This window comes from Martes martes, assembly GCF_963455335.1.
Source record: "Martes martes genome assembly, chromosome: 3".
Lineage (NCBI taxonomy): Eukaryota > Metazoa > Chordata > Mammalia > Carnivora > Mustelidae > Martes > Martes martes.
Window position 1 is genome coordinate 139,708,627 of NC_137890.1, and position 27,260 is coordinate 139,735,886.

General features: G+C 40.3%; 1 protein-coding gene across 1 annotated transcript in view; it reads left to right on the top strand.

Annotated features, from left to right (window-relative positions):
• Positions 1-6,046: 6,046 nt before the first annotated feature.
• Positions 6,047-27,260, top strand: part of LY75 (lymphocyte antigen 75) — a 103,564-nt gene continuing 82,350 nt past the window's right edge. Inside the window, exons 1-4 of the mRNA XM_080798308.1 lie at positions 6,047-6,231; positions 11,616-11,987; positions 18,192-18,362; positions 21,709-21,873. Coding sequence (XP_080654434.1) covers positions 6,138-6,231; positions 11,616-11,987; positions 18,192-18,362; positions 21,709-21,873 — 802 coding nt within the window. The 5' untranslated portion in view covers positions 6,047-6,137. The remainder of the gene's footprint in view (positions 6,232-11,615; positions 11,988-18,191; positions 18,363-21,708; positions 21,874-27,260) is intronic.

Below are 27,260 nucleotides of genomic sequence, written 5' to 3' on the forward strand. Positions count from 1 at the left end.
GGCAGGTAACCAGCCCTAAGGTGCTCTCATTGGTATTTTGGGAGTCTTCTCACGAATTTCAGGGGTCTGCATCTAACCTCTCTTGCACTTCTTATATCAACAAAGTTCACTGAAACCTCTGAACTTCAGTTTCCTTGTCCATAAAATGGGAGGGTAGATGATGGACTCCAAAATTCTCTGTGAACTCTGTAATTCCATAGTTCCTTGGTGTCTGCGTGTGAGGTTAAGCTGAGTAAGTGAATGAGTAAGACACATTGGCTCCTTTCCAGTTCCTTTTGTCAATGTTCTGTAGACATACTGATGGAACATTTCCTCATCTGAGAATTCTACAATTTAAAGTCTGCCGAGTAAGTTGTTTATTTTAATAAAAGCAGTTGTTTAATTTTGTCTTTTGTTTTTTAAGTGGGTGAGTTACAACCTTATATTTGGCCTTTGGGGTCTGTATCCATGATTATAGTCCTCATGAGTTTAGTTATAACCGGGAATAAATACAAATCTTTATTATCACGGTGCTGTGGGAATTATTTAAAATTTATTCTTAGACCAAGCCCTTGCTTGGGTCCCCTGGGGCCTCCTTACTACACCTGGGATCATCTGTGTGCATCATCAAAATTGCAGTTAAAATGCATCCCACAGTAGCTGGCCTTCTTTCTTTCTTCCTTTTTTTAATTTTTTTAAAAGATTTTATTTATTTGTCAGGGACAGAGACCAGAAGCAGGGATAGCAGCAGGCAGAGGGAGAAGCAGGCTCTCTGCTGAGCAAAGGAGCCCAATGTGGGACTTGATTCCAGGACCCTGGGATCATGACCTGAGCCAAAGGCAGATGCTTAATCAACTGACCCACCCAGGCGTCCCCATACTGGCTTTCCTTATGCCACGACTCCTCATGCAGTTGAATATGCTCCATTTGTAATTTCTCTTGTTCACATCTTACTCAGTTTTGGATGCTGTCTCAGGTACAGTTCTTTCATATGTTAAATCAGTATCACCAAGGTCCAATAAGGAGAACAAAACCCATGTGAGGTAGTTCAATAGAAGACATTTAATATAATGAAATAACATCTTACAGAGATACTGAACGACCTAAAAATAAGTGCCAGTGAGGTTATCTAGAAAGTACCAATTACAAGAAGTTACCACTACCCCGGGGACCTGAGGAAAAGAGAAGGACTAGTGTTATTCAAATAGGAGCTTGGGCTACCCTATAGGAGCTAGAACCTTGGAAAAGGAACCACCCAAACATGCTGGAAGCAGAGCACAGTTGCCTGATAGGAACTGGACCACAAAGGGTGGGGCTGCCAGGTATGAGCTAAAACTACAGAAGAGACACAGTCACTGCTTGACATGCTCCCAAAGCATAGAGGAGAGAAACACTTTGGGTTCTCCCCCTCCCAAACTTCCATTTCCTGCCAGTAACTCTCATTGGCTGAACCTAACCAGAACGCAGTGAAAAAGGGAGCCTGAGAACACAGAGTAGGCCTTTGAGATTCAAAGCAGGGGAGGGCAGAAAGTGGATCTAAGAGAAAACAGGCAAATAACCTGAGTACAAATTGGAAAAGGAAATACAAATAACCAATAAACATAGGAAAACACATTCAATGGCATTAGTAATCAGAAAAATCCAACCTTAAACTACAATGAGATACCATTTTGCTCCCCGCCAAAACTATTAAGATGCCAAGTTTGAGGATATTCAACAGCAGGAATGTTTGTACATACTACTAGGAGTGCAAACTAGAAAGCACATTGGCATTGTCTAATGGTGTTGGTGCTGAACATACCATATGCTCTAGGAATTCCACTTCTAAGAACACACTCTCAGGAATATCTAGCCATGTGCACCAGGAGACATATACAACAATGTTCACAGAAGCTTTGCTAACTATAGCATATTACCCAGCTGGAACCTACTCAAATGTCCACCAGCAAGAGAATGGATAAAGGAACATTGCATAAAAATGAACAAACTGTATCTACACACACCAATACAGATGAATGTCACAGGCATGATTTTGAGCAAAAAAAGATAAGTGCCCCCCAAAAGGTGAAATGATTCTACTTACATAAAATTCAAAGACTTGCAAAGTTGTATAGACGACTTAAGGAATGAATCATATATGGGGAAACTATAAAGAAAGGAATGATAACTCTGAGGAAGGGTTACCTCTGTGTGTAAGGTGGACATGATCAGGAGGAGGCCCAGAGTCTAGCTACTCTTTTATAGGTATGATACATTTTATAATTAAAAACTTCACTTTAGAAATCTAAAAGCCCATGTTCCCCCTTCCTAACTGTGATTGGAAATAAAATAATACTAACACTCTCACACATTCATGGAAGTTCTATAGTTAGATTTCCATTTTGGTATTCTCACTTATCTATTGACCTTGGCCTAGTTATATCAATCTTGTTTATGTTGTCTCAGTTTCCACATCTATAAAATAAGGATTATATTTCATTCATAGGCTGATTATCAGATACAAGAGCACACAGGAAATGCTCAGCACAACGGCCTGGCACCTGGCGGTTGGCAGATGTCTGTTATTTTGCTCGCATCATTGCCTCCACCATGTGGTGTCCTCCCCAACACCTCTATCTACTGACTGTTACTCATCCAAGGACATTCATCCTGGTGCTTGACGACCCTCCCACCCATCCAACCCAGCTGATTTCTCCCTTTTTAAAATGCCTAGACCTCCTGTTGCCTGCACCAGGCATTTACCAGGTATTTATTTATTTATTTATTTATCCTTTATGGGGCACTTACTATGTATTTATTCAATCATTCAGTCAGCAAATCACGGTCCAGGTACTGGAAACATAGAAGTGTCTAAACAGACACCACCTTCATGCGTCCTGCAGCCTGGAAAAGGAGATCGACATTCCGCAAGTGAGTGAGTACATAATTGTTTAATCCAGCTATGCCAAATACTATCAAGACAAAGTGTGGGATGCATTGAGAACCTATCACAGAGGAAGTTGACCTAGACTGCAGAGTCAAGAAAGATTTCCTTGAGGAAGTAACATTCAAGGTTACTTGAATGATACATAGGTTGCTATTGTCACCATAGGCAATAAATAGTTATTTAAGACATATATCCTAGGTGAAGATCAGTGCACATGTAACTACAGAAAAAGTACAGTAATCCTGCCCTTATCCATGGGGAATACCTTTTAAGAGCCCAACAGATGCCTGAAACCAAGGATGGGACCAACCCCTATATATACTATATTTTTCCTATACATAACAATGATAAAGCTTAATTTATAAATTAGGTATGATTAAGAGATTAACAACAGTAACTAGTAATAAAAAGTGAACACTTATAACAACATACTGCAATAAAAGTTAGGTGAATGCCGTCTCTCTTCTTTCTCTCTCTTTCAAGATATTATACTATACTCATCCTCCTAGTGATGACGGGAACTTATAAGATGACTACATGTTAAGATGAAATGAGCTGAATGATGTAGTGACATAGTTTTAGGCTATTATTGACCTTTTGACCACACGTCAGAAGAAGGATCATCTGCACTGTGGTTGACTGAGGGTAACTGAAACCACAGAAAGCAAAACCGCAAGTAAGGGGCAACTACTCAAGCAGCAGGAGGCATGCATGTTAAATGCCAAGTGAACACAGTGTACAACATTATCTAGATGTTTGGAATCCCAAGGGTGAGGGATCTTCTTAGAGACATTTTACGTAAAATATGAGATTTGAGCAGAGTCTTAACTGGAAGGGTAGGACTAAGACAAGATAGAGGGAAAAGAGGCATTCTTGATTGGAGAAAATATGGATATATGGGCAGATATAGGAAAAAGAAAGACAGATCAGACAGGTTGCCTGAACCAAGGCATGACATAGGAAGGTTATTAAAAAAGTTAAAATTGTAGAGGGGCTTGCTTTATCCTACATAAGTTTTCTTCTTGTATTATGGGCTTTCTTAAGACTCTCATGAAAGCCCTGGACCTCTTCTCTTTCCCAAAAAAAATTTTTTAAGTGTATTCATAAAGCAGTGTGTAATTTCAGGGGTTCAAAATCCCCCCTGAACTCCCAGTTAGCACTGAAAGGATGTGAGTAGAAGAAAGGTGACATGTTCTAAGCAGTATTTAAGGTTCCTTTGCCTGGGGGCTCAGTGGGTTAAAGCCTCTGCCTTTGGCTCAGGTCATGATCCCAGGGTCCTGGGATCAAGACCTGCATTGGGCTCTCTGCTCAGCAGGGAGCCTGCTTCCCTTCCTCTCTCTCTGCCTGCCTCTCTGTCTCCTTGTGATCTCTGTCTGTCAAATAAATAAATAAAACCTTAAAAAAAAAAAAGATTCCTTTGCCTGTGAGAGGGAAATTGCTGGCAGGAAGGTCAGTTGAGAAATTACTGCAACATAACGCAAGCAGGAGCTCTTGCAGCCCTACCCTAAGGTGGTGACTATAGGAATTTATTAAGTAAATTCATATGTATAGAGAGCTTACTCTGAGGTCAGGCCTGGTGCTCAATGTAGGAAGGTATAATGAGAAGGTAAGACCCCTGCCCTCAACTAGCTCCAAGCTGGGCAGGATCAGAAAGGCAAGCAGTCACAAATGCAAAGGGCATCAGAGCAGTAGCAGATTGTTTTACTCAGAAGTTTCCACTGGCCAGTTCTAGAGAATCAAACCAATGTCTTTCACATCATATTCAAAGCACTTCACAAAATAGCCACAATTCACCTCTCTGTTGTCATTTTCACTAAAGCCTCCACCACAACTACCTTCAACACACACACACACACACACACACACACGCACGCACACACATGCACCCTGCAGGATGGCCATACTGGACTGACCTCTTCTGACACTGCTTTGTATTTCCTGCCGTTCTGTCATTATTTTTCTCCAAGCAGCTGTGCATGATCAAATTTCTACCCACTGCCCAAGGCCCAGTTTAGGTGTTGTCTTCCTTGAAGCTTTGTCCAGTCTCCTCATTCATTTTGCCCTGAGTTAAACTGTGTGTGCCTCAGTCTCCCCCAGTATTCAGTAAACTTGAGCAGGCAGGGATGTTGTCTTTTTATCTTATCCTGGGAGGTGCCCATTCCTATAATGGCAAGTGCTTAATATACCTACTGAACTAAAAGGTCCAGGTAGGGAGGGAACCGACCAAGGCAGATTTGGGAGCCATCAGCGAAGCCTTGGTGGTTGGAATCAGGAAAGGTAACCTAGATGCTCCTCTGCTTGTGGAAGAATTCACTCTTGGGGGACAGCAACGAAGGTGATTCTGGGTACACACCGCGTGCTTTTATGAGGTTTGAAATTAGAGGACATTCACACCCAGGCAACTTAGGTCAGCCTATTTATAATGACTGCAGATCCCACAGGGAGAGGATTAATATTACTCTCACATTGCTGGTTTGGGGTGCAGACTTGTACATTTCTACAGATGATGATGATGATGATTCTCATTTAATTATTAAGAGCTTACGTGGGAAGATCAGATGGTTATAAGGCCTAAATCGTTGGAAGTGTTGATTGTAGGGTCACTCAAATAGCTCTTGCTTGTAATTCTTTAACAATTGCGGTGAAACTGCAGCGTGCCATTACTGCGCCTTTGTTGGCGCTCTCCGAATGCACAAGACGCAACCAAGGACACCTGGATTCTTTAGCTTGACCGCAGGAGCAACCCTACGGGTGCAGACTTCCGCTTTGGGACCGAGAGGATGTGGTTGCCTTTCCAGCCCTGCCGGGCAATGAAGTCCTCCCACACTGAGGTGAACTACACAGAGAACAAGGTCCTAAACAGACCCAACCCACCACCAGGGTGTTGCCAAGTCCCAGAAAGTGCCGCGTCTCCTCAACTTCACTGACGAAAAGGCGGGAGCCAGGACCCCCAAGCCCAGTAGTCTGCGCCACCTCCGCTCTCTCGCTCCGCGCGCAATTCCCGCCTCTCGGCAGGTCGGTCCTCCAGAAGGTGAGCCTCTCAGCTGGCTGTCTTCCCGCCACTAATTCCACGCCCTTGCCCCGCCCCGCCCCGCCTGATTGGCCGAGGGCGGAGGGGGCGGGGCAGGACCCCCCGGGGAGGCTGGCGGCAAAAGCGCAGGCTGGGCGCACCGGGAGGGGTGGGTGCCGCGTGCGCCTGAAGACCCGGTTGGACAGCTTGGGCCGGCTTAGGATGAGGAGGCGCTGGACGACCCTTCGCCGCGCGGTGGAGCTCCTCGTGCTGCTCCTCAGGAGCTTCGGTCTGGCGGAGCCCTCTGGTAGTACAGGTAACCGCGGGCGCGCCAGCCCGCCGGCGGCTGGGGCTCTCGACGTTGTGGGGTCTGCAGGCTTTCCTGAGTTCGGGTCCGGCTGGGCTCCGGGTCTCGTCACCTCTGCTTGCCTTGGGGGTCTGGAGCCCAACAAGTGACCCAGCCGAAGGGGAGGTCTGGGGAGAAGGCACTCCGTGGCCCTCGGACTCCGGGCGGAGGGCGGGGTGGGTCGTGGAGAGGCAGGGCCTTCTTCTAACTGAAGAAGAAGAGGCCGCCTTAGAGAAGGCGCGCGGCCTTCTGCGCCGGTCCCCTGTCCCTTCCTGGTCCTCTCGCCACTAAAGTCTTGCTTCCCTGGAGTAAAAGGCTCCTTAGCACCCCTCAAACTCCAACTAGCCCGTCTCGCTCTCCCTTCGCCTTGGCCACCTTGGCCACTCAGTGTCTAGAGGAACTGTCTAATCACAGCGCCAAGGATGATTAACGATTGCCCGAGTTCGCTGCACGGTTCCCAAAGGTGCACGTCAGAAAAGAAGTCCGCGTAAGCTATGTCTCCTAAAATGACCATGATGATCATCCCGTTATGATGCCCTCCCCGAAAGCCTTGAGCAGCGATCCTTTCTTCTAAGCTTATCAGCTCCAGAACAGTGCCTCGAGGCCTAGGGCCACACGTTGGAGTGCTGGTCGTTTGCCCGGGGACCACTTTCCTGCCTCTAACTGCGGAAGCAGGACCAGGAATAGACTCCCTCCCTTCGCTGATGCTCTGGGTAGTGCCAGCCTCACCATGGTCCCTGGCAGCAACGGAGTTTGCTTTTACTTTCTTTTCGCTTTGGCAAAGGGTTCTCTGAGGACTTTCTTAGTTGCGCTGCACAGGGGACAGTCAGTGAGCCTTCACCACCTACCACTTCTGTTACCTTGCCTGTTTGAGGAAGTAAAAGATGGGCAAGGCAATTTTTTTGAAAACTGTAGGTTCCCCCCCTGGCTCTTATTTTCTTGTGGCAGCTAAACTAAGTTACTGACAGATTTAGACTTTTTTCAGAGAGTGTTGGGAAAAAGCTTCCCTGAGTGTGAGTGACATCACCCTATCTACATCAAGGATCTTTTAGTGTGCAGATGGTTTCAGTTGCTCACCCTTCTCCGTTCTTCTTTTACCCTCCCTGTTGGAAACTCCCAAAACCCTTTTACTGGCTGTGAGAGTTCTATTCCACTTGCCCCACAGTCCCGCGCGAAAAATTACGTTGCCATAACTAACTACAGTCAAAACACACTAACCTTTCAGTCACTGAAGTCTTGGTTTCCATCTGTTTCCTCTTTAGTCTTGACTGTTTTGTCTCCTCCATGGAATTCAAGATTTCCTTAATTTTTGCAATCTCTGCAATCCCTGGCCTTTCTCATCAACCAAAAGCAAAGAGCACCAGCTTAACTCCATTCTCCCTGCACTAGGTCCTCAGAGGTGTTTGATTTCCTGCATCCTTCCTCACCCTTAGCAACTGCTCTGGCCAGCTTACACACACCCTCAGACAGACCTGCGGTCCCATCAGGGGAAGTACTGGAAGTTTGAAACTCCAGCCCTTTCAGTACTTGTTTGGCAGTGTGTCAGCTTCACGATGCTGATAATGGCATGCACTCTGTCACATGTATGCAGCTAGGTTTGTGCAGATGGTCTGGGTTGCTCAGGTGCTGAAGGAGTTTTCTGTGTCCTTGGGAAAATGCCAATTTCTTAGTTTACTTTTTTGCCTCCTTGGAGAGCTAACAGCTTGAAGTAAAATAATCCTTCTGGCACTCCTTGGTTCTCACCAGCCCACACCACCCAATCTGAACCCCAAAGCTTTCTATCTCCTAGTAGATTGTCATAAACCCAAGGTCACTTCAGGATCTGTTTTTGAACTGGCAAACCCAGATTCTGATTCTTTCCTACTCCACCTGTACACTCTGCATATGTGGTGGTGACTCCACAAAATGCTTAACATTGTGAGCTGTAGAAGTACCCCTGAAACTAAAAATGCTGCAGTCTTCATCCTTCTGCCTCCATCTCCCTCTCCATTTGTCTGTGATTATAAAATGTTGATGTCCAAGTTCTCTTTGGAACGTGCAAATCTCTTTGGTTTAGGAAAGACAGAAGTTACCTAATGATTAGACAATAGGAGATGGTTTTCCTTTGACGGATGTGGCATACTAAAAATTCATTTTCAGTATATGATAATGTTACTTGGTTATTTCCTCTCAGACACCACTAGAATGTTTATATAAAATGAAACATATAAAAATTGCTACTAGGGATGATGAGGCTTCTTTTCATCAACCTCTGCCTTTTAGATTTGCCCAAATATTGTATGTGGAGGTAAACATTAAAATTCCATTTAGGACCAATATAAGGTAAGATGAACAAGATGCAACATAAGGTTATCAATAAAGAATCTGTTTATAAGTTGCTCTGTAATTACCTTTTCAAAGTGTAATACATTTCTGAAATGTTTTATATACCCTTATTTAATAAATTTTCTTTAAAAAGGGATTATTTTCAGTCCTTCCCAGTCTTCAATCTACCATCCCAATAGTCACGGGACTGAGGCAGACTGAATAGCTTCTGCTAAGAGTATGGAAAGAGAGGGGGGAAATCAGAAGAAGACAAGACTCTCCCTACCTTACATATTATGTATGAATGCTTAGACATACATTATGTATGAAGGCTAATGGCAAGTTTCCTTAAATCATATCAATAATTAATGTCTGTGCTAAGTGACCACTATAGATGTCAAACATTGATTATACATATTGATAATACATATTGATTTTAATTCGGTTAAAAGACAGATTAGAATAAGGCAAGTATTTATGACCTTAGATGTTGCAATTAGGTAAGTTTGGCAACTCCTCTTTAACATAGCTTCTCCACGCTACTCCACATCTCTCCTGTAGTCTTTCAGAGTTTCTACAAGCTTTTTAAGTCTATGGGTATCCTAGAAGTAAAACATATAGTAAATGGGAAAGGGTGAATTTTTTTTCTCTTCTATAAAAGGTATTTACAAAGCATCACTGTTACCTAAGTGCACATGCTTGATACTAATGGGATTCAAATGACCTAAAATGCTACTAGCATTAGCATGGCCTAATAAAGTTATGAACATCTGTTCAAGAACAATATACAATGAACTTGCAAAGACTGGTAAAATCTGCAAGGCTAGGAGAACTGTTATCTTGTGGAAGCACAGGATGTGAGTACTGGAAGTGGTGTAGATATCTTATATTTCTCTGCTTTCATCTTATATTTGGAGATACAAAGACCCTGGAGAGATTAAGTGAATTCCTTAAGGTCCCCAGCTAACTGGTAGCTGAGGTAGGTCTTCAATCTAGGACATCTAACTCCTTATTTCACTGCTTATTCCACTATACTTACAGCTGTGGCTAATCTATTGGATTCTGCAATGGCAACTTGAGAAGTCTAGAACTCCAAACTGCAAAGGTAGCAAAGTTGCTGCTAACCCAGTTCACCTATCTGGGTTCGAAGGGCACAGAGCGAAGTGCCCAGAAGAGAGAGCAATGAGACCACATGGCAAGGGAGGGGAAGGTTCCAGGAAGGGTGGTGGATGCCTATTCTCCTGCAGAAGCAGACTTCTTTTTTTCTGCAGTAATTGCTGATACTTTGGAATGCAGGATATTTTTGGAGAAGTGAGAGAGAATAGTTTGGGAAAGAGAGAATAGTTTGAAAGACCCTCATGGGTCTGAGTGGATACTGAATATGTGGGAGGGCATTGGAGAAACTGTGAGTGATAATCTAAGATAGTATGTTTTCCTTTTCTTATTAACTGTCCTCCGAAATTCTGTCCATAAAGTAGAGAATGGCAGCGAGATATTGAGGAAGGAAGAGTGAGGGTTGGAAGCTGCTATGACAAGGACACCTAGCTGCAGTCCTACGTAATATTTTAAAATACAGATTTGAGAGCAAAAGTAACTTAATGTTTTACAGGATTTTGTGGTTGTTCCTATTATTTCTCTTGTTGCTGCTGCTGCTGCTGTTTAGAACAAAAATTCTCTTTAAAGTTCAAGCTGAAACTTGACTTAATTTCATAGTTATTATTTACATAATGAAATTTCCCCTCAAGTCCTTAGCATGAGAATTTTTAACTCTAAAAGCCTGTGAATTATTATTAGAAAAGGTATCTTTCATCAGTAAAATCGGTGATTGAAAGCTGGTGTCAAAATGAAAGTGCCTTCTGGGAACTAAAGTTTTACAGGGCCTTTTGCTGAACCCTTTTGTTTATTGGCAATGATTGTTTAAATTTATCTAAGATATTTCGGTTTTCATCTCATCAACATGGACTTTTGTGCTATGACTTCAAAAAATGCTTCTTTGTAAAAGCACTGGCCAAATTATTCAATTGTAATTTGTTGTTACAGATGTGAATCTTGTTCCACAAACTCAGGTGTGCACTAACAATGCATTACTTCATTTTTATAAAATCAAAATAAATATTTTCTGCAGCCCCATTCCACCAAGTAAACAGAACTTCAGTTTCTGTCATCACTGAGGTCTCTCTAATTCATGAGAAATTGCCAGGAAAATATTCAGGGAGGTCCTCCTTTAGCTTTCAGCTTACACTCATTTCTTCTGAGTTTCCTACTGTCCAAACCTACTGGGTGGTGAATTCTGTATTCAGGTCATTTTTGGAGCTCAGGTTCAGCCTCCCTAGGTGATCCACAGAGTCAGCAGCCTCCCCCACTAGCCCCTCCCACGGGCTTCCCATCATGTTCCTAAAGGTGCTATGGTGGAGACCACAGTTCTCTCCTATCCTTAGTATCCAGACCTTCATTTCCTCTCATCCCTTTACCCCACTATTCTACTTCTGTGCCCTCAGAAGTCTCCCCATCTCCTCTGAGACACATTAATGCCATGTAATAATTTGCCCTGCCATAGTAGCCAAGGCATAAGCAAGACAGAACTATGGTCCTGAATAAGTTCAGGATATTTTTCATTGACCACCTGTCTAAGGAAGAAGAAAACTAAGGAGCTTCATCTCATTAAATAAAGGGGGGGAGGTTATTTCATGGAATAACAATAACAAATATACATCCTCTTCTAAGTGCTTTACATGTATGAGCTCATTTTAACTTAACATCCCATATGAAGTCCTATTTTACAAAGGAGGAAACAGGCATAGTGGTCAAATACCTTGCCCTGATCACATGGGAAATATGTAGCAGAGACAGACTATGAACCTGGCAGACTGGCTCATGCTCTTAACCCATACCAGTGTCCTCTGACTTCGTGTAGTGCATTGAGTTTTATAGAGGTTGGAGGGTGGGAATAGTCCAGTGGTGCTCAGACTCTCCTCAGCAAGCAGGGGCCAAGGCTAACCACACAGTCGAGAATTCTGAAATGTCTTCTTTGACTGTCTGTCTTGACTCAGGTAATGATCCATTCACCATCGTCAATGAAAACATGGGCAAGTGCATCAAGCCACTGAATGACTGGATAGTAGCAACAGACTGTGATGGAAGTAGGGACATGTTATGGAAGTGGGTGTCCCAGCATCGACTCTTTCATTTGCAATCCCAGAAATGCCTTGGGCTAGATATTACCAAACCCACAGATTCCTTGAGAATGTTCAGCTGCGACTCCAGTGCCTTACTGTGGTGGAAATGTGAGCACCACTCTCTGTATGGAGCTGCCCAGTACAGATTGGCTCTGAAGAATGGACATGCTATAGCAAGTACAAATTCATCTGATGTGTGGAAGAAAGGAGGCACAGAGGAAAACCTCTGTGACCAGCCTTATCATGGTGAGTATTGGAGAGGAACTTTGATTCATTTGCTGTTGTATTTGGTAAACGTGACATTGAACATGCACAACTGATCACAAATAAAGTCATGCATTGGTAAGGGCAGTGAGCTAGCTTTCAATACCAGGCACTGTGCATTATCGTTGAGCTACCTATGTGAGATTGGTGCTACTTTTCCCCTTTTACAGGTAAGGCTAGGACGGGTTGGGTGCCTTGTCAGAGGTTACACAGTCACTCTGTAGTAAACCTGGGATTTGGAATCTCTATTATACATGAGCATATGTATTTCCTGTGATTACATTCTGAACTCCAGAGCAAAGAAGATGTTAGAGTAACAAGAACTCCTTCATACAGGATGAAATTCAAATGACCTAATAAAATCAAACCTATTCAGAGTATAAAAAGAAGAAAAAAATAAAAAATAAAGGAAATTGTATTTCTCCTTGTCTACAGATTTTTATGTAATGGAAAAACTTGAAGACCTCATGTGAGTTTATTTTTGTTTTTGGCATGGCTGTCACACTTTGATGTTTGTATTTATGATTTTGAGTGGACTTTTTTCTCAATTGCTTTCAAAAATAAGTCCACCTGACCCTTAAATAATGTGAAGGTTAAGGTTACTGCCCCCCCTGCAGTTAAAAATTTGACTCACAAAAAAAAAAAAAAAAAAAAAAAAAAAAAAATTTGACTCACACAGAACTTAACTACTTATAGCCTAGTGTTAACTGGAAGCCTTATGGACAATGTAAACAGTTGGTTAACATATATTTTGTATGCTATATGTATTACATACTGTAGTATTAAGATAAGCTAGAGGAAAGAAAATGCTATTAAGAAAATCATAAGGAGGGATGCCTGGGTCTGACTCTTGATTTCAGCTCAGGTCAGGATCTCTTGGTGGTGAGATCGAGGCCTAGGTCTGGCTGTGCATTGAGCGTGGAGCTTGGCTTAAGATTCTCTGTCCCTTTCCCTCAGCCCCTCCCCTGCCACTCAAATATGCATGGGTGTGCCTTCTCCTTCTCTGTCTCAAAAAAAACCCATAAAGAATAGAAAATACATTTTCAGTACTGTACTGTATTTATAGAAAAAAATCCACATATAAGAGGACCTTTGCAGTTCAAACCCATGTTATTTGAGGGTCAACTATATATGAATATTGCCTATGAGGTAGCTGATCATGAACTTTATGGTGGGTCTAGAAACTAGATTTTAACAAATTTCAGAGTTTAAAAAGAATAAGTCAGTTGGGGCTCCTGGGTGGCTCAGTTGGTTAAGTGTCCAACTCGATCTCATCTCAGGTTTTGATCTCAGGATTATGAGTTCAAGCCCTGCATTGGGCTCCATGAATTGAGCTCCATGATGAGCAGGGAGCCAACTTAAAAAAAAAAAAAAATGAGTAGGTTCATTTTTTTAAACCTCTAAATGAAATTAGTTATCACCCAAGCAAATCTTTTTTATCATGTTGCTCTAAAATTACATCAAATGTTGATATATAAATATATATTTAATCTGCTTTTCTAAGTCTTAACTATTGTCTCAGCTTTGCTCTTCTTTGTAAATTTACTTAGCTTTACAGAGATTTTTCTTTTCTCTCAAAGCTCATTTAAGCTAAATTTGGCCCCTTAGAGTTCCAGTTATCTGCACAAATTTCTCTCCTACAGTAACTATTTCTATTTCCTACTGAAGATGCATCCATTTCTGAGATGTCAGGTTCTACTCTTATGGGAAAATGTTAGATTAGAGAATTAGAGATGGGGATTTCCTTTTCTTCAATCCTCAGTTCTTGAGTAGTTGAACAAGTCTGTTTATGCTAGTCAGCTCCTTCCTATATATACAATGGAACACTACTCAGCCATCAAAAGAATGCCATTTGCAATGATATGGATAGAACTAGAATGTATTATGCTAAGCAAAGTAAGTCAGTCAAAAAAGATGACCATATGATTTCACTCATATGTGGAATTTAAGAAAGAAAACAGATGAACATAGGGGAAGGAAAAATAAGATAAAAACAGAGTGGGAGGCAAACTGTAAGAGATTCTTAACTATAGGGAAAAAACTGAGGGTTGCTGGAGGGGAGGGGGGTGAGGAGATGGGCATTAAAGAGGCCATTTGCCCTCTTTAATGAGGACTTTAATGAGCACTTAGTGTTAAATACTAGTGATGAAACTGAATTCTACCTCTGAAACTAATGATACACTATATGTTAACTAACTTGAATTTAAATAAAACCTAGAAAGAAAAAAAAGAAGCAATTGCTTTCTGGATACCACTTAATGGCAAGTTTAAATTTTGCCCTTTGAAAGTTTTTCTCTAACTTGGCAGCTAAGAGAGAACATGGAATGAAAGGAAAATGCCTTTTGAACTGGATTTGACTTGTTTCATTGTATTTGTTCAAAGATCAGAAAGGATAATTTTCTTGGCAGGGCTCTTTCTGTCTCCTGCCCCAAATTCTTTTGAGGGATGTGGTCGTAATTGTAAATTCCTTCAGTCCTCCAAATTTCAGTCTAACTGATTTTCTTTCTAATCCTATGGTTTTTATTTTATGCATTTGTAATATTCTCCTGAGAAGGGGATCTTCTCATTTCACACAACTGCCAAAATGATCAGTAGCACAAAAAAGTTTAAGAATCTACCTAGGGGTACCACCCCAAAGAGAGCAGAACAGCAATGCCCCAGCAAGATCGCACAGGCAGAAAGTGTTTCCTGACCCAACCGAATACAATATTTGGAAAACTGAATTTTCAAATAAGAAATTTAGAGATTTCTGAGAAAAGGCTCACATAGCTCTGATTCATCACCACATACCTCAAGTTTTAATTTGCACAAAAGCCGGTGTCAAACCTACCTCCTTTTCTCCATTTCTTTCCAGATGATTAGTACCATCTAAGTGGTGAATGTCAGGAATCTACAAGTCTTGCTTAGAGTGTCCTGCTTTCCTCTCTCACTATTTAAATCTAATCACATATTAAGTCCTGGCAGTTTTATTCTTTTAAATTTATGTAGTCCCTTCCTCTTCTTAGATAAGAGATTACTGTTTTGTTCTTTTTTTAAGATTTTATTTTTTTATTTGACAGAGAGCAAGAGATCACAAGCAGGCAGAAAGGCAGGCAGAGAGAGGGAGAAGCAGGCTCCCCTCCAAGCAGAGAGCCCGATTCCGGGCTTGATCCTAGGACCCTGAGATCATGACCTGAGCCGAAGGCAGAGGCTTAACCCACTGAGCCACCCAGGTGCCCCTAGAGACTGCTGTTTTAAGGACTTTATCTGGGACGCTTTGTGTCAGACTCCAAGTAGTGGTTCCTGCCCCACCCTTTGTCTAGCAGTGTAGAGATAAGAAAGATAAGATAACCTGAGTCCCAGTAGAGTGAAGTCCAAGGTTATCCAGCTTGTTAGAGCAAAGCTACCGATCAAAACCATGATTGAACTCCCCAAATACAGCTTTTTTATTTCTCCCTTGGTTTTTCCTCTATATTTTTTACTTCTAATATAAGAAAAATTATTTGTCATTGTGTTCTGGGTTGCCTTTCTCTCCAGCCCCCACCCTGTGTGAGTCATGTTCATCACAGAGAAAACTTTAGTTGTATAAATGTTACGAAGGGATTGCTTCTGACTAGCATCCAGATATGCATTTATATCAATCATTAAGATATCTTGAGCTCACTCATACTCTTCAAGTATGAATATTTGGCAAATCCAGAGGAAATTGACTGAACTGTCTACATTTTGAACAACTCTTAGGAGCCTGCCCGCCTCTATAACCACTGAAGCCATTTTGCCTCAATGGAAAAATTAATGTTAGTTTTCCATGTAATTGATTCAACTCGCAAATTTGTACCTACTGCAGAATATGCTGTTGTTTTAAGAGTGCTATCATCATAAATTCACATAGAAGATGGAAAGAAGATGGAAGAAGACAGGAAAAGCCTGTCTCCCTAGAGAAACACATGGATTTAAGAGGTCCAGTAGCAGTGAAGAATGTGTGAGAATAAAACTCTTCCTGAATAGTTAGCATAATTTAGCTGCTACTGATGTGGTGGTGGTTATATGCTTATCATTCTTCAAAGCATGTTGTGACTAGGAGAGCTTTTTAATTGAAGCTCAGCTTTGAGCTAAGAAACATAACTTGAAACCTGAGAAGGCAGCCATTAAAGTCACAAATTGTCCTTAACATGTCAAGCACTCCAACGAGAGAGCCAGTTCTCATCCCTGTTACTTACAGTTTACTGAATGTCTTACTTAACTTCACTGTAAAAATGGGGATTTCACAAAAAAGTGTAATACTTGCCCTATTAATCTTACAGGTTTACGGTAAAGAGGAAGTGAAAGAAATGTATGTGAAAGCTCTTGGTATAACAGAAACACAGGATTTTTAGGAAGAAACTGATGGTTCTTCAAGTAGTGGTTGCTGGGCTCAGGGACTCCTTTTAAATGCTATGATATGGGAAGAGAAGTGGCCATGAGCTTTTGGGAGCTTAGTTACCATTAAAAATGAAACATGGGGGGCGCCTGGGTGGCTCAGGTCATGATCTCAGGGTCCTGGGATGGAGCCCCACATCCGGCTCTCTGCTCGGCTGGGAGCCTGCTTCCCCCTCTCTCTCTGCCTGCCTCTCTGCCTACTTGTGATTTCTCTCTCTGTCAAATAAATAAATAAAAATCTTTAAAAAAAAAAAAAAAAAAGAAACATAGGGGGACACATGGGTGGCTCAGTTGGTTAAGCAGCTGCCTTTGGCTCGGGTCATGATCCCCGGGGTCATGGAACCGAATCCTGCGTTGGGCTCTTTGCTTAGCAGGGAGTTTGCTTCTCCCTCTGCCTGCTCTGCCTGCCGCTCCCCCTGCCCATGCTTGCTTTCTTTCTCTGACAAATAAATAAAATCTTTTAAAAAATGAAATATAGGTAATAAGCAGGTTCCCTATAAATTATAAGATCAAATTACTCTTTAACAGAAATATCCTGTCTAAAATCACTTATGTCAGAGGAAAACAAAACCAATATTCCTTAAAAGATAGTTTACAAATAAAAGCATCTAGATTATTCTTACTTTTTGCTCTACTGCTGCTTAATATATTTGAAACTGTTAAGTATCATACTTCAGTTAAATGAACATTTGAGAATGATAAAGAATGTGGAATCAAATACCGTCTTAAGCACACTTTTAAGCAAATCTGTGAGACATTTTAATGGACCCTAATAGCCTGATAAATGGTGATAGGATCTGATCATTATGCTTTACCTAATAGTCATTATTTGATCTGATAATGACCTTGGTTTTAAAGAAACTAAGGATATGGATAAGGTAACCAAAATAATTACACAGTTAGCTGTTCTATAAAAACACCTTTCCAAGAGAACTGTTACCCGCAAAAGTAATTGAGCACTTCCTTTAGTATTTCTAGGCATGCTTGAGGTCGGAATAATTTTTTACCTCCTCTCCACGTACCAGGGAAATTTTTAAAATGAAAAACTAGTTCTGCTACCTTGCTGGCCACCAGCTAGTCCCTTGACTGCCCAGCTAAAGCTGGTTCTTTTATAACCTGAATTACCATGCCCTACTCCTCTCCAAGAACCTTCTCAGAGATCCAGCTGTTCTTTCTCCCACTTTTCCGAAACGCACAACCTCAATTCTACCACCAATTTGTGAACAGTGGGGCTATGTGTCCATCTGTCTAACTACACTTTGTTCCAAAGTCCACACCCACCTTAAGTGATTCCAAGGTATTTTTCTGGCCCCACTCTTACTAAAGAAAAAAAAAATAGAATGTAAATTTAGTTTCAGGCAGGGCACCCCTTCTGGTGAAGTACTCTACCACCCATGGTAATCAGTTTATCTGTGCTGGATCAAGCGGAGACCATTTAGCTCTCCATCACACCACTATAAATGAAGCTTTCCATGGATTATCTCATTGAATCCTCTTAAACAAACCTATGAGCTAGATACTATCATTCCTAACTTTCAAATATAGAAACTGAGGCTAATAAAAGTCTGAGAGCTTGTCCACAGCCACACAGTTGAGCCAGCATTTAAGTTCAGAGCTGAATGCTGCATCCATGCTCTGAATTTTCACACTGTGCAGCCCACTTAGATACTGGATTCTCTTAAGTGAAAACAACAATCTTTCTTTCACAGAAAATTTAGGAATCAGTTAACTGAAGGTGATTGTCCAGTTTTTCATTTTCCTTTCCTCTACTTCCTCCCCACACCACAGAGATCTATACCAGAAATGGGAACTCCTATGGAAGACCTTGTGAATTTCCATTCTTAGTTAATGGGACCTGGCATCATGAGTGCATTTTTGATGAAAATTATGGTGGGCCATGGTGTGCAACCACCTTAGATTATGAATATGATCAAAGGTGGGGCATCTGCTTACAACCAGGTATGTATGGGCTAGCAGACTTTATATATGGAGAGAAAATAGATAACCATTTATGTGAGGCAAAAGGGAGAAGGAAGAGTCCAAGATAACTAAAAAATGACTGCAACAAATATTATCCTAGAGAAGGTATGTATTTGAGGAGAGAGAGGGAAGTAATGTGTAGCTATGAGCTTGCTTTCAGAAATAGGCCAAGGAAAGAACCAAGACAGGATGGTGCCATGGAAGACAAAGGAGGAGGGAGTGTTCTGTAGCACAGATGCCTCAGGAAGAAGAAGTGGAAAAGGCATGAGCAATTAGGAAATTGCTGCTGACATTTGCTAGAGCAGTTTCAAAAGACCAGTGGTCATACAAGCCAGACTATAGTAGACTAGAAGTGTCAACAGAGAGGAGAGAAAGCCTCTTAAGTTTTATGGAATAGAAAGAGAGTGAAGATGGTGGTTTGGGGGCTAGATAGGTTGAAGAAAAACTGTTAGAGTGGTAGAGACTTAAGTATATTTATGGCTTGAAGCGAAGAGGGACCAAAGAGACCTATATACCTGGTCTTCTTAAAATTGGTGACACTGTTCTCCTGCCATTTCTTTATGTTGGGCAGAGCATTTTTTCTAATTGCTTCTTACTAGAAGCAAACTACTCAGGGTGTGATAAAGATTTCACTGTTCTTTATAAAGAGAGACCAAAGTAGCAGTTGCATCGTGATCTGGTATATAACTGAGACATATTTTCATACCAGTCAGGTGAGAGTTACAGGTCATAGGACCTGACATGTGGTAAGTGCTCCAGAAATATTTTTAATTGGGCAGTAGATTGAAAGAATGTATAATAAAGAGAAAGGTAAAAGCTCCAGACTTAGGTAATAACAGTTAATACTTATAGGGCCCTGCCAAGTGTCAGGTACTATTCTAAGCACTCAAACTGTATTAACCCATTCAATCTTCATACAACCCAATAAGGTAGGTACCACTATTTATCCCCATTTTACAGATGAGCAAAGGGAGGCACAGGGGAGTTCTATCATTTGCCTCAGGTCACATAGGTAATACAATTTAGAGCTAGGATTCAAATCTAGGAAATCCAGTTCTGATTTCCCAAATAAATATAGATCATGCCTCATTCAGTAGCCAACCTGGTGGTATTACTAATGCTGATCCCTCCTTAAGGGAAGCGGAGCTTCAAAATGAAGAGGTCTAAGCAACTAGACTAGGTTTTCCTGAGCCAGTGGTTCTGCAGCACAATCACTTGGAAAGTCTGTTAGAACAGAGATTTCTGGGGGCCCGCCTCCAGAAATTATAATTTAGTAGATTTGGAGTGAGCCCCAAGAATTTGCAGTTCATGGAGTTCCCAGGTGATGCTGATGATGCTGGTCTGGGGACCACACTTTGAGAATTACTGTTCTAGGTAGAGGCACAGGCTTTTCAACACCCAGAACCTACCAAAAGATAAAAGCCAGTATTTGCTTCAGCTACAATTAATATCAGGCAGAGTTTGGTCAACAAGACACTGATTTCATTTAAACCTCACTATAGTCTGGATCCAGAATTTTAGATGTGAAATAGAGCTTGGAGGTTATCCAGTTGCAAACCCTCATTGCTCAGGTGAGGGGCAGCAGATGCAAATTGATGACATGGCCTATCAGGGTCAGACCACATTAGTATAGAGTCTGATGGAGATTCCAGGATTCCTGACCCTCGTTCCATGGTGTACTCATTCCACTCTACCTTGCTTCCTTGACTGTCATTGGTCTCAGTATCTTTAGCTTCCTTTGGGAGTGGTAGGGGTAAGAATGGGAGTATTCGTAGACCTCTCAGTTATTTTTAGGGAAAAAGCAAGATTGTGAGTTTCTCAAAGCCAAGGATTGCTAAACCATATACATTATATTTTATAGCAAACATACTGCTATCCCACTGGAAGCTTCTGGATTTACAGGCATAAGACCCCAGTGGTAATAAGGAAACTTTAGGCAATATACTAGCAAATCCACGTATTTTGTTTTCACCAAATGTCACATCCACCTCTGTTGTTATTTAGGCCATTCAAAAGTGGCTGAAGAAGCAGTGTATGACATTCAGGAGATCAACAAGACCAGATTTAGAGACCAGTGCTCTGATGAGAGCTCTGCCACAAACACCTCTAGATCTTTGTTTCCATCTGTGAAATGAGAGCATTAGACAAGAGGATCTCGTGGGCCCTTCCAGCTTGAAAGGCCATGAGTCTGAAATGTGATGTGTGACTGGTTATGGTAGGCCCTTTGGAAAACTCCCTGAGTGGAGCCTGGGACACACTTGCTACAGTGTATATTGCGTTTCCTCTTCTAGAGAGTACACAGGAGTCTCTAAGTATATTTTTGAACCAGTTGTGTCAAGACCTATGTATCTCATCTAAGAAATAATTTGAAGGGTCTTTGAAATTATACATGCTTTTTAGATATTTGTTAAAGAAAATAATATGCACCTTATGCAATAAACATGTATGTCTATATATATGCACACATATGTCAACATAGACATCTGCAATATTGATCATATAATATTAATTATATGTTATATATTAAATCATCTGTTAAAACATTAGGAGAAATTTAGACTGAGTTTTTCAAATAAGGCAATCACTTGGGTTCTAAATGTTGGGTGTTTAAGCAGCATGTCTGCACACACACACACACACACACACACATGCACACACATACACACAGTGGTTTCACTGCAGGCTGTAGGCAAACCCCTCTGCAGTCTGCCACCATCTTCAAGTAAGCTTATTTTTTGTTTTGTTTTTTTCCAAGTAAGCTTGTTTTCCATCAGCTTAGGAGTTTGACAATGTGAATACATTTGAAGACTCCTACATTTCAGCAGAGGGCAGGCATGGGCTAAAATATGGCATGGTAATTGATAGGGAATAAAGGGAGAGTAGAGGATAAGAAAGTGGAAGCTTTGGGGGAACCTGGGTGGCTCAGGGGGTTAAAGCCTCTGCTTTCGGCTCAGGTCATGATCCCAGGGTCCTGGGATCGAGTCCCGCATCGGGCTCTCTGCTCGACAGGGAGCCTGCTTCCTCTTCTCTCTCTGCCTGCCTTTCTGCCTACTTGTGATCTCTGTCTGTCAAATAAATAAAAAAAAATCTTTGAAAAAAAAAAAAAGAAATTGGAAGCTTTAATGAGCCATAGTCATTTAGTTCTCATGACTTCAATTTCTTTGTGTAACCAAAGAATCAAAATATGGTCTAGTCAAACAATGAGCTTCAATTTTAGTGTATCCTAAGAGTATGGAAATTGAGTGTCAGTATTAGTAAACATTGCTTGTAATATAAAACATTATGCCCTTACTTTATGATCACTAACATATCTTTCTATCAACAGAAAATGGCTGTGAAGATAATTGGGAAAAGAATGAGCAGATTGGAAGTTGCTACCAATATAACACTCAGGCAGCTCTTTCTTGGAAGGAAGCTTATGTTTCGTGTCAGAATCAAGGAGCTGACTTACTGAGCATCAGCAGTGCTGCTGAATTAACTTATCTTAAAGGTAGGTTTACATGTGCTAAAGCAAATTGCTGGTATTATAAAGATGCCATCAGTCTACCTCTGTTTTCATATCCAGGTATGTTGTTTCGTGTATATATTTTTCTATCTTCTCTTAAATGTCAACACTGAAAGCTACAGGCAGAATGGTATGAATATAATCCTATTCTATCCATTGAAAATGCATTTCATATTGGATACTGAAAAGAGGGTAATGTTCAGAAAATAGAGTGAGGTAGTGAGATTAAATTGCTGCCCTAAGCCTAATTGACGAAATTTTTTAAAAGGTGAACATTAAACTCCTTGAACTTTGAAAAGTAGAGAAATCAAGGAAGGTGAAGAAGGTGGCTGAGTCACAGTAGATGGCCTCAGGGAAAGGTCCTCGTGTTGAGTAGAGGAGTGCCATCCTCAGAGGCAAGGAGAGGAGAAAGAAATCTTAAAGTGGATTTAATCAGTGGACCCATTGAGTGGATAGGAGTTTGTTTTATTTTATTTGTGTGGTGATGGTGGGAATTCTTAAATTTTTAATTATGAAAACATATATACAGAAATAGGAAAAGACCTGAAAGAGACCCGTGTAACCACCACCCTGACTTTATACACTCTTTATACACTAACATTTTGTCATATTTCTTTATATGATTGATCCCCTCCGTCCTTCCCTGCTTCCCTCCCTTTAAAGAAAATGTTAATAGAGTTAAGGTCCCATGTCATCTCTCAAAATTATCATTCTTTGAGTATTTTTATAACATATATATGTATAAATACTATATATGTTTTCATTATAGTGTTCTGTTTTTATATGATACAAATACTTATGTGCCCATTTGTAAGTTTATCCATTGTCAACTGCTGCTGTAAAGTATTGTATTGTATGAATAAATCACAACTTATCCATTCCCCTATTGAGAAACAGATTATTTTCAGCTTTTGCTATTGCAAGGAACATCCTCATATGTGCATCTTGGGGCAGACATGTATGACAGTTTCTCTAGAGTAGGAATTGCTGAGTCATGGGGCGCACATCTCTTCACCACTAACCAAAAATTCCAAATTGTTTTCCAAAGGGCTGCCTTCATTTACGCTTCCAGTAGCACCTGATGTTATCAGACTTAGTTGGCCAATGTGATGAATGTAAAATGGTGTTTAATTTTCTTTTATATCTTCCTGATAATTCATGTGGTTTTGTATCTCATGTTTATTAGGCATTCAGGTTTTCAGTTTATAATCTTTATATCTTATAATCAGACATAAAGTTGATATCCTTTGCCTGTTTTCTATTGAGTTGTTTGAATTTTTCTTATTGATCTGTTTAGTTCTTTATATATACTTATCTAATCTTGTAGGATTACAAAAATCTTTTCCTAGTCTTTGGTCTTTTTATATTTGTTGCTTCTTATTATTTAAAAATACATTAGTTTTAATTTGGTCAATCTTTTCCTTAATGTTTTGTGCTTATTTATATTATTTAGCAAATTCTTTCTTAGCCCTAATATGATAAATATATCCTCTCATTTTTCTTCCAAATGTTTATAATTCTGCTTTTCATATCCATAATCCATCTGGAATAAAATTTTTAGAGGTGGGAATCTAGTTTATCTTTCTCTGTCTTTTCCATGCTTTCTCTGCATGGATGTCAGTTGACCAAATACTATTTATTTCACATTTTTCCCTCAGATTTGTTATGCCACCTCTAATAAATATAAACTCCCCTATTACATGTGGGTTATTTCTATGCTCTCCATCCTATTCCTTTGGTCTACTTGTCTATCTCTGTGTCTATTCCATATGTTTTAATTATGCCAGCTGTATGGAAAATATGGATGAGCAAGTCCTCTCATATTTTTTCTTGAATTGCTTTGGTTTTTTTAAACCACTTATTCTCTTCTATGAATTTAAGGATCACCTTATTAATCTCAGTGAAAAACTTTGTTGAGACTTTGGAATTGCACTGAATTTTAGATTAATTAAAGAGGCACTGCCATCACTATATTATTAAGTCTTCTCATCCATGAAAATGGTATGCCTTTCTACTACTTATTTGTGACATCTTTTACAAATTCAGTAAAATTATATATCTTTTTCCATCAGAGTATTGCATATTTTTTACTAGGAAGTTTATAAACAGAAAGGTTTTATTTTATTTTTAAAAATCAAGAAACCCAGGGCACCTAGGTGGCTCAGTTTGTTGACTGACCAACTCTTAATTTTGACTCAGGTCATGATTTCAGGGTTGTGGGATCAACCCCTGCATCAGGCTCCACCCTCAATGAGATGTCTGCCTCTATCCCCCTCCTTCTGCCCTTCCCCCGACTCTTGCTTTCTCTCTCTAAAATAAATAAATCTTTTTTAAAAAAATCAAGAAACCCAGGGTGCCTAGGTGGCTCAGTGGGTTAAAGCCTCTGCCTTCGGCTCAGGTCATGATCCCAGGGTCCTGGGATCGAGCCCCACATCGGGCTCTCTGCTCAGCAGGGAGCCTGCTCCCCTTCCCCTCTCTCTGTCTGCCTCTCTGCCTACTCGTGATCTCTGTCTATCAAATAAATAAATAAAATCTTTTAAAAAAAAAATCAAGAAACCCAAGTTATTGAGTCTCTGATGATTTGAATGACAAAATAACCATAATATATGACAATGATGTTTCACATTGAGTACTAAATGCTTTTCATACATTGTCTTATTTAATACCATAACAGCGCTACAAGATATAGGTATTTTGATTGTTATGCTCACTTAGCAGATGAGGAATGTCAGGATCAGAGAGAAAATGTAACTTGTTCAAGGTCACACACAAGTAATTAGCAGAGCCAAAAGTTGAATACAATCAGTGAGACTTGAAAACAAATTGTATCAGGCATGTATCTGCATTTCCTTTTTATAAGACTAGTAAGTTCTTTACAGGAAGAGGTGGGTCTCATGGGATTTTTTTTTCCTTTTGCATAAAATTATAAGTATTATTGCTATATATGAAACAAGTACCTACTGACTATTTCCAATAAATCCTATCACACTGTTTTGTAATGATTATAAATATTTGATAAATTCAAACTAATAGCAAAACCCTAATATCTCCAGATAAACTAAATAATTTAATGATCATTACAATGTCATAAGACAAGTATTTCCCATTTACTGATGGGAAATTGGTGCTTAAAAATAAAGTATTCAACATCACACAGCTGAGAAGTACCAGAATTGGGATTCAAATACCAACATATATGATTCCAGAGCCCTTACATTTTTACTATACTACTTTCTGCTCTTACATAGTTTTCTTTTCATCATTGAAAGTCTACTGGTCTTTTGTCATGCTTTCTAGCTAGTCTTTTTTCAGTCTTCCTCTCTTACTTACAGCTTTCCCCTTTTCCTATGTTGTTTGGTACTTGAATAATCAGACCTCTGGAATGGAAATCTATCCGTTCTTGATGGGCTAGTGGTTGTCAGTGGAATTCTTTTCTAGAACTCCTTGAACCTTACAAAAAAATATTGTTGAAAGTGAAAAGTGCCAATAAATTTAAGCCTCCTGGAATATTGACATTTGAAAACTGATGTTTTCAGTGAAGAATAAAAGTGTCCAAGTGTGACTATCAAAACCCTAACAATCTAATGATGCATTTGGAGGAATGAATGTTTCGTGATTTCTTTATGTATCCTTTTTCTTTAATAACTCATAAAAGTGAGATAATACATTAAATGATCCTGCTGACCCCAGACCAGACACTCCCTACATTTTATGTATATCAGTAATTTTAGAGATACACCCTTTCTAATGTTCTTGGCTCCTTTCACTGTGACTGCTGTTTAAGCATATCGTGATTATTATAACCTAACTATAATTGCTGGTTTTCCAAGACCCAGGCTGTACTTTAACATGTGAAACTCAGAGTATCCAAATCTTGACAATTTCTTAAAGTTTCTCTCCTCACGGAAAACTGCTATGTGTAAGCATTGGGATAGGAGAGTGAGGCGAAAAAAGTGAATCAGACAGAGATTTTGTGATCCAGGTGCTTGATCTACTTGGGGAAATGAGAGTTGTACATATGCAGAGCGTAATGGAGAATGTATTCCCAAATGACTCTGGTTTGGTAGCTAGTGGTTGGATGGGGCTAGGGAATCTACAGCTAGAAAAAAAGGCAGACACAGTCCATTGAAAATAAGTCCCCATGCAATCTAAAAGAGCTTTCTTTTTTCTTTCTGCCTGCCCTGCACTTAGTTTTGTTTTTATTTTGTTTTACTAATACAGGGGCTTTGGAGATGAGGGATTTGGTTTCCTTACAGTCACTGGGGTTTTTTTTGGAAATTAGATTTTCCATGGCTCTGGCCTTCCCAGGAAACTAACCACAGATTCATCCCAGAGCTACAAAAGAGGACTCAACAGTCCCCAGAATAGGAATAGCACATTTCCATTCTTCCTAATTTTCCTCCAGCCTGAGGGGTTATTCACTTTGAGTGGCTTCGGCACGTGCCCTAAGGCTAAGATAATTATAAATCAGGGACCCTACTGGCTAGAAGTTCTCTGTCTCATTCCAGATGCATGATCATTATCAGGCCTGTAGTCTCCCTTGTGGGGAGAAGAATAGAAATAGAGGGTCTGGTCTGAACAGGTTTTAAGGACAGTGGCAAATATTCTACTTCAGTGAACTCACCTATTTGATTTGATAAGGTATGGGAATTTATACTAGCAATCATCTGTTTCTTGATGGCAAAATGGGAGTAAGCAAAGCCTCAAACTGGTCAGTTTCTTGCTTGGATTGTATGTAGAAACAAAGTCTAGTTTCAGATTGTCCACGCCAAAAAGAAATCCCTGCTTTCATATTTGACCAACCTGGATTTTTAGAATCCATTTCCCATTCACATTAACCTTGCATAAAACACATAAAGAACATTCCTGTTTTATAATCCTATGATTCTATTGAAGAATAAGTCATCAGTATGGCTCACAAATAGAACAGTGTAATGAAATAAATTAGAAACCTAACAGCTTCCAAAGTTCATTGTGCTTCTTCATAAATGTGTATTTACCATGTGCAGGTAAGTGATAGGATTATTCAGATGTCCTACTGGGGATATCTTGAAAAGTCTTCATGGAAGGGAGGGTATTGAACTTGGGATGATGGGTGGGACAGTTTGGTCCTCCATAGTATCCCTAGTTAAAAATTAATAAAGGGAATTCTGAATGTCCTGTGTGTTGAGTCTGGAATACCATAAATATGTCACAGTTTGCAGAACTTCTTTAGGAAGGCTGGAGAATCAGCTGCTTTTACTAATGAGAAATTTACATTGGATTAAATCCTCAATTTGTATGCCAGCACTTCTGCTAACAAGGTGAAAGAAAAGGAGAATTCAAAGTTCCCTTCAGCAGTCTCCTCAAACCATCAACCCAAATACCCACCC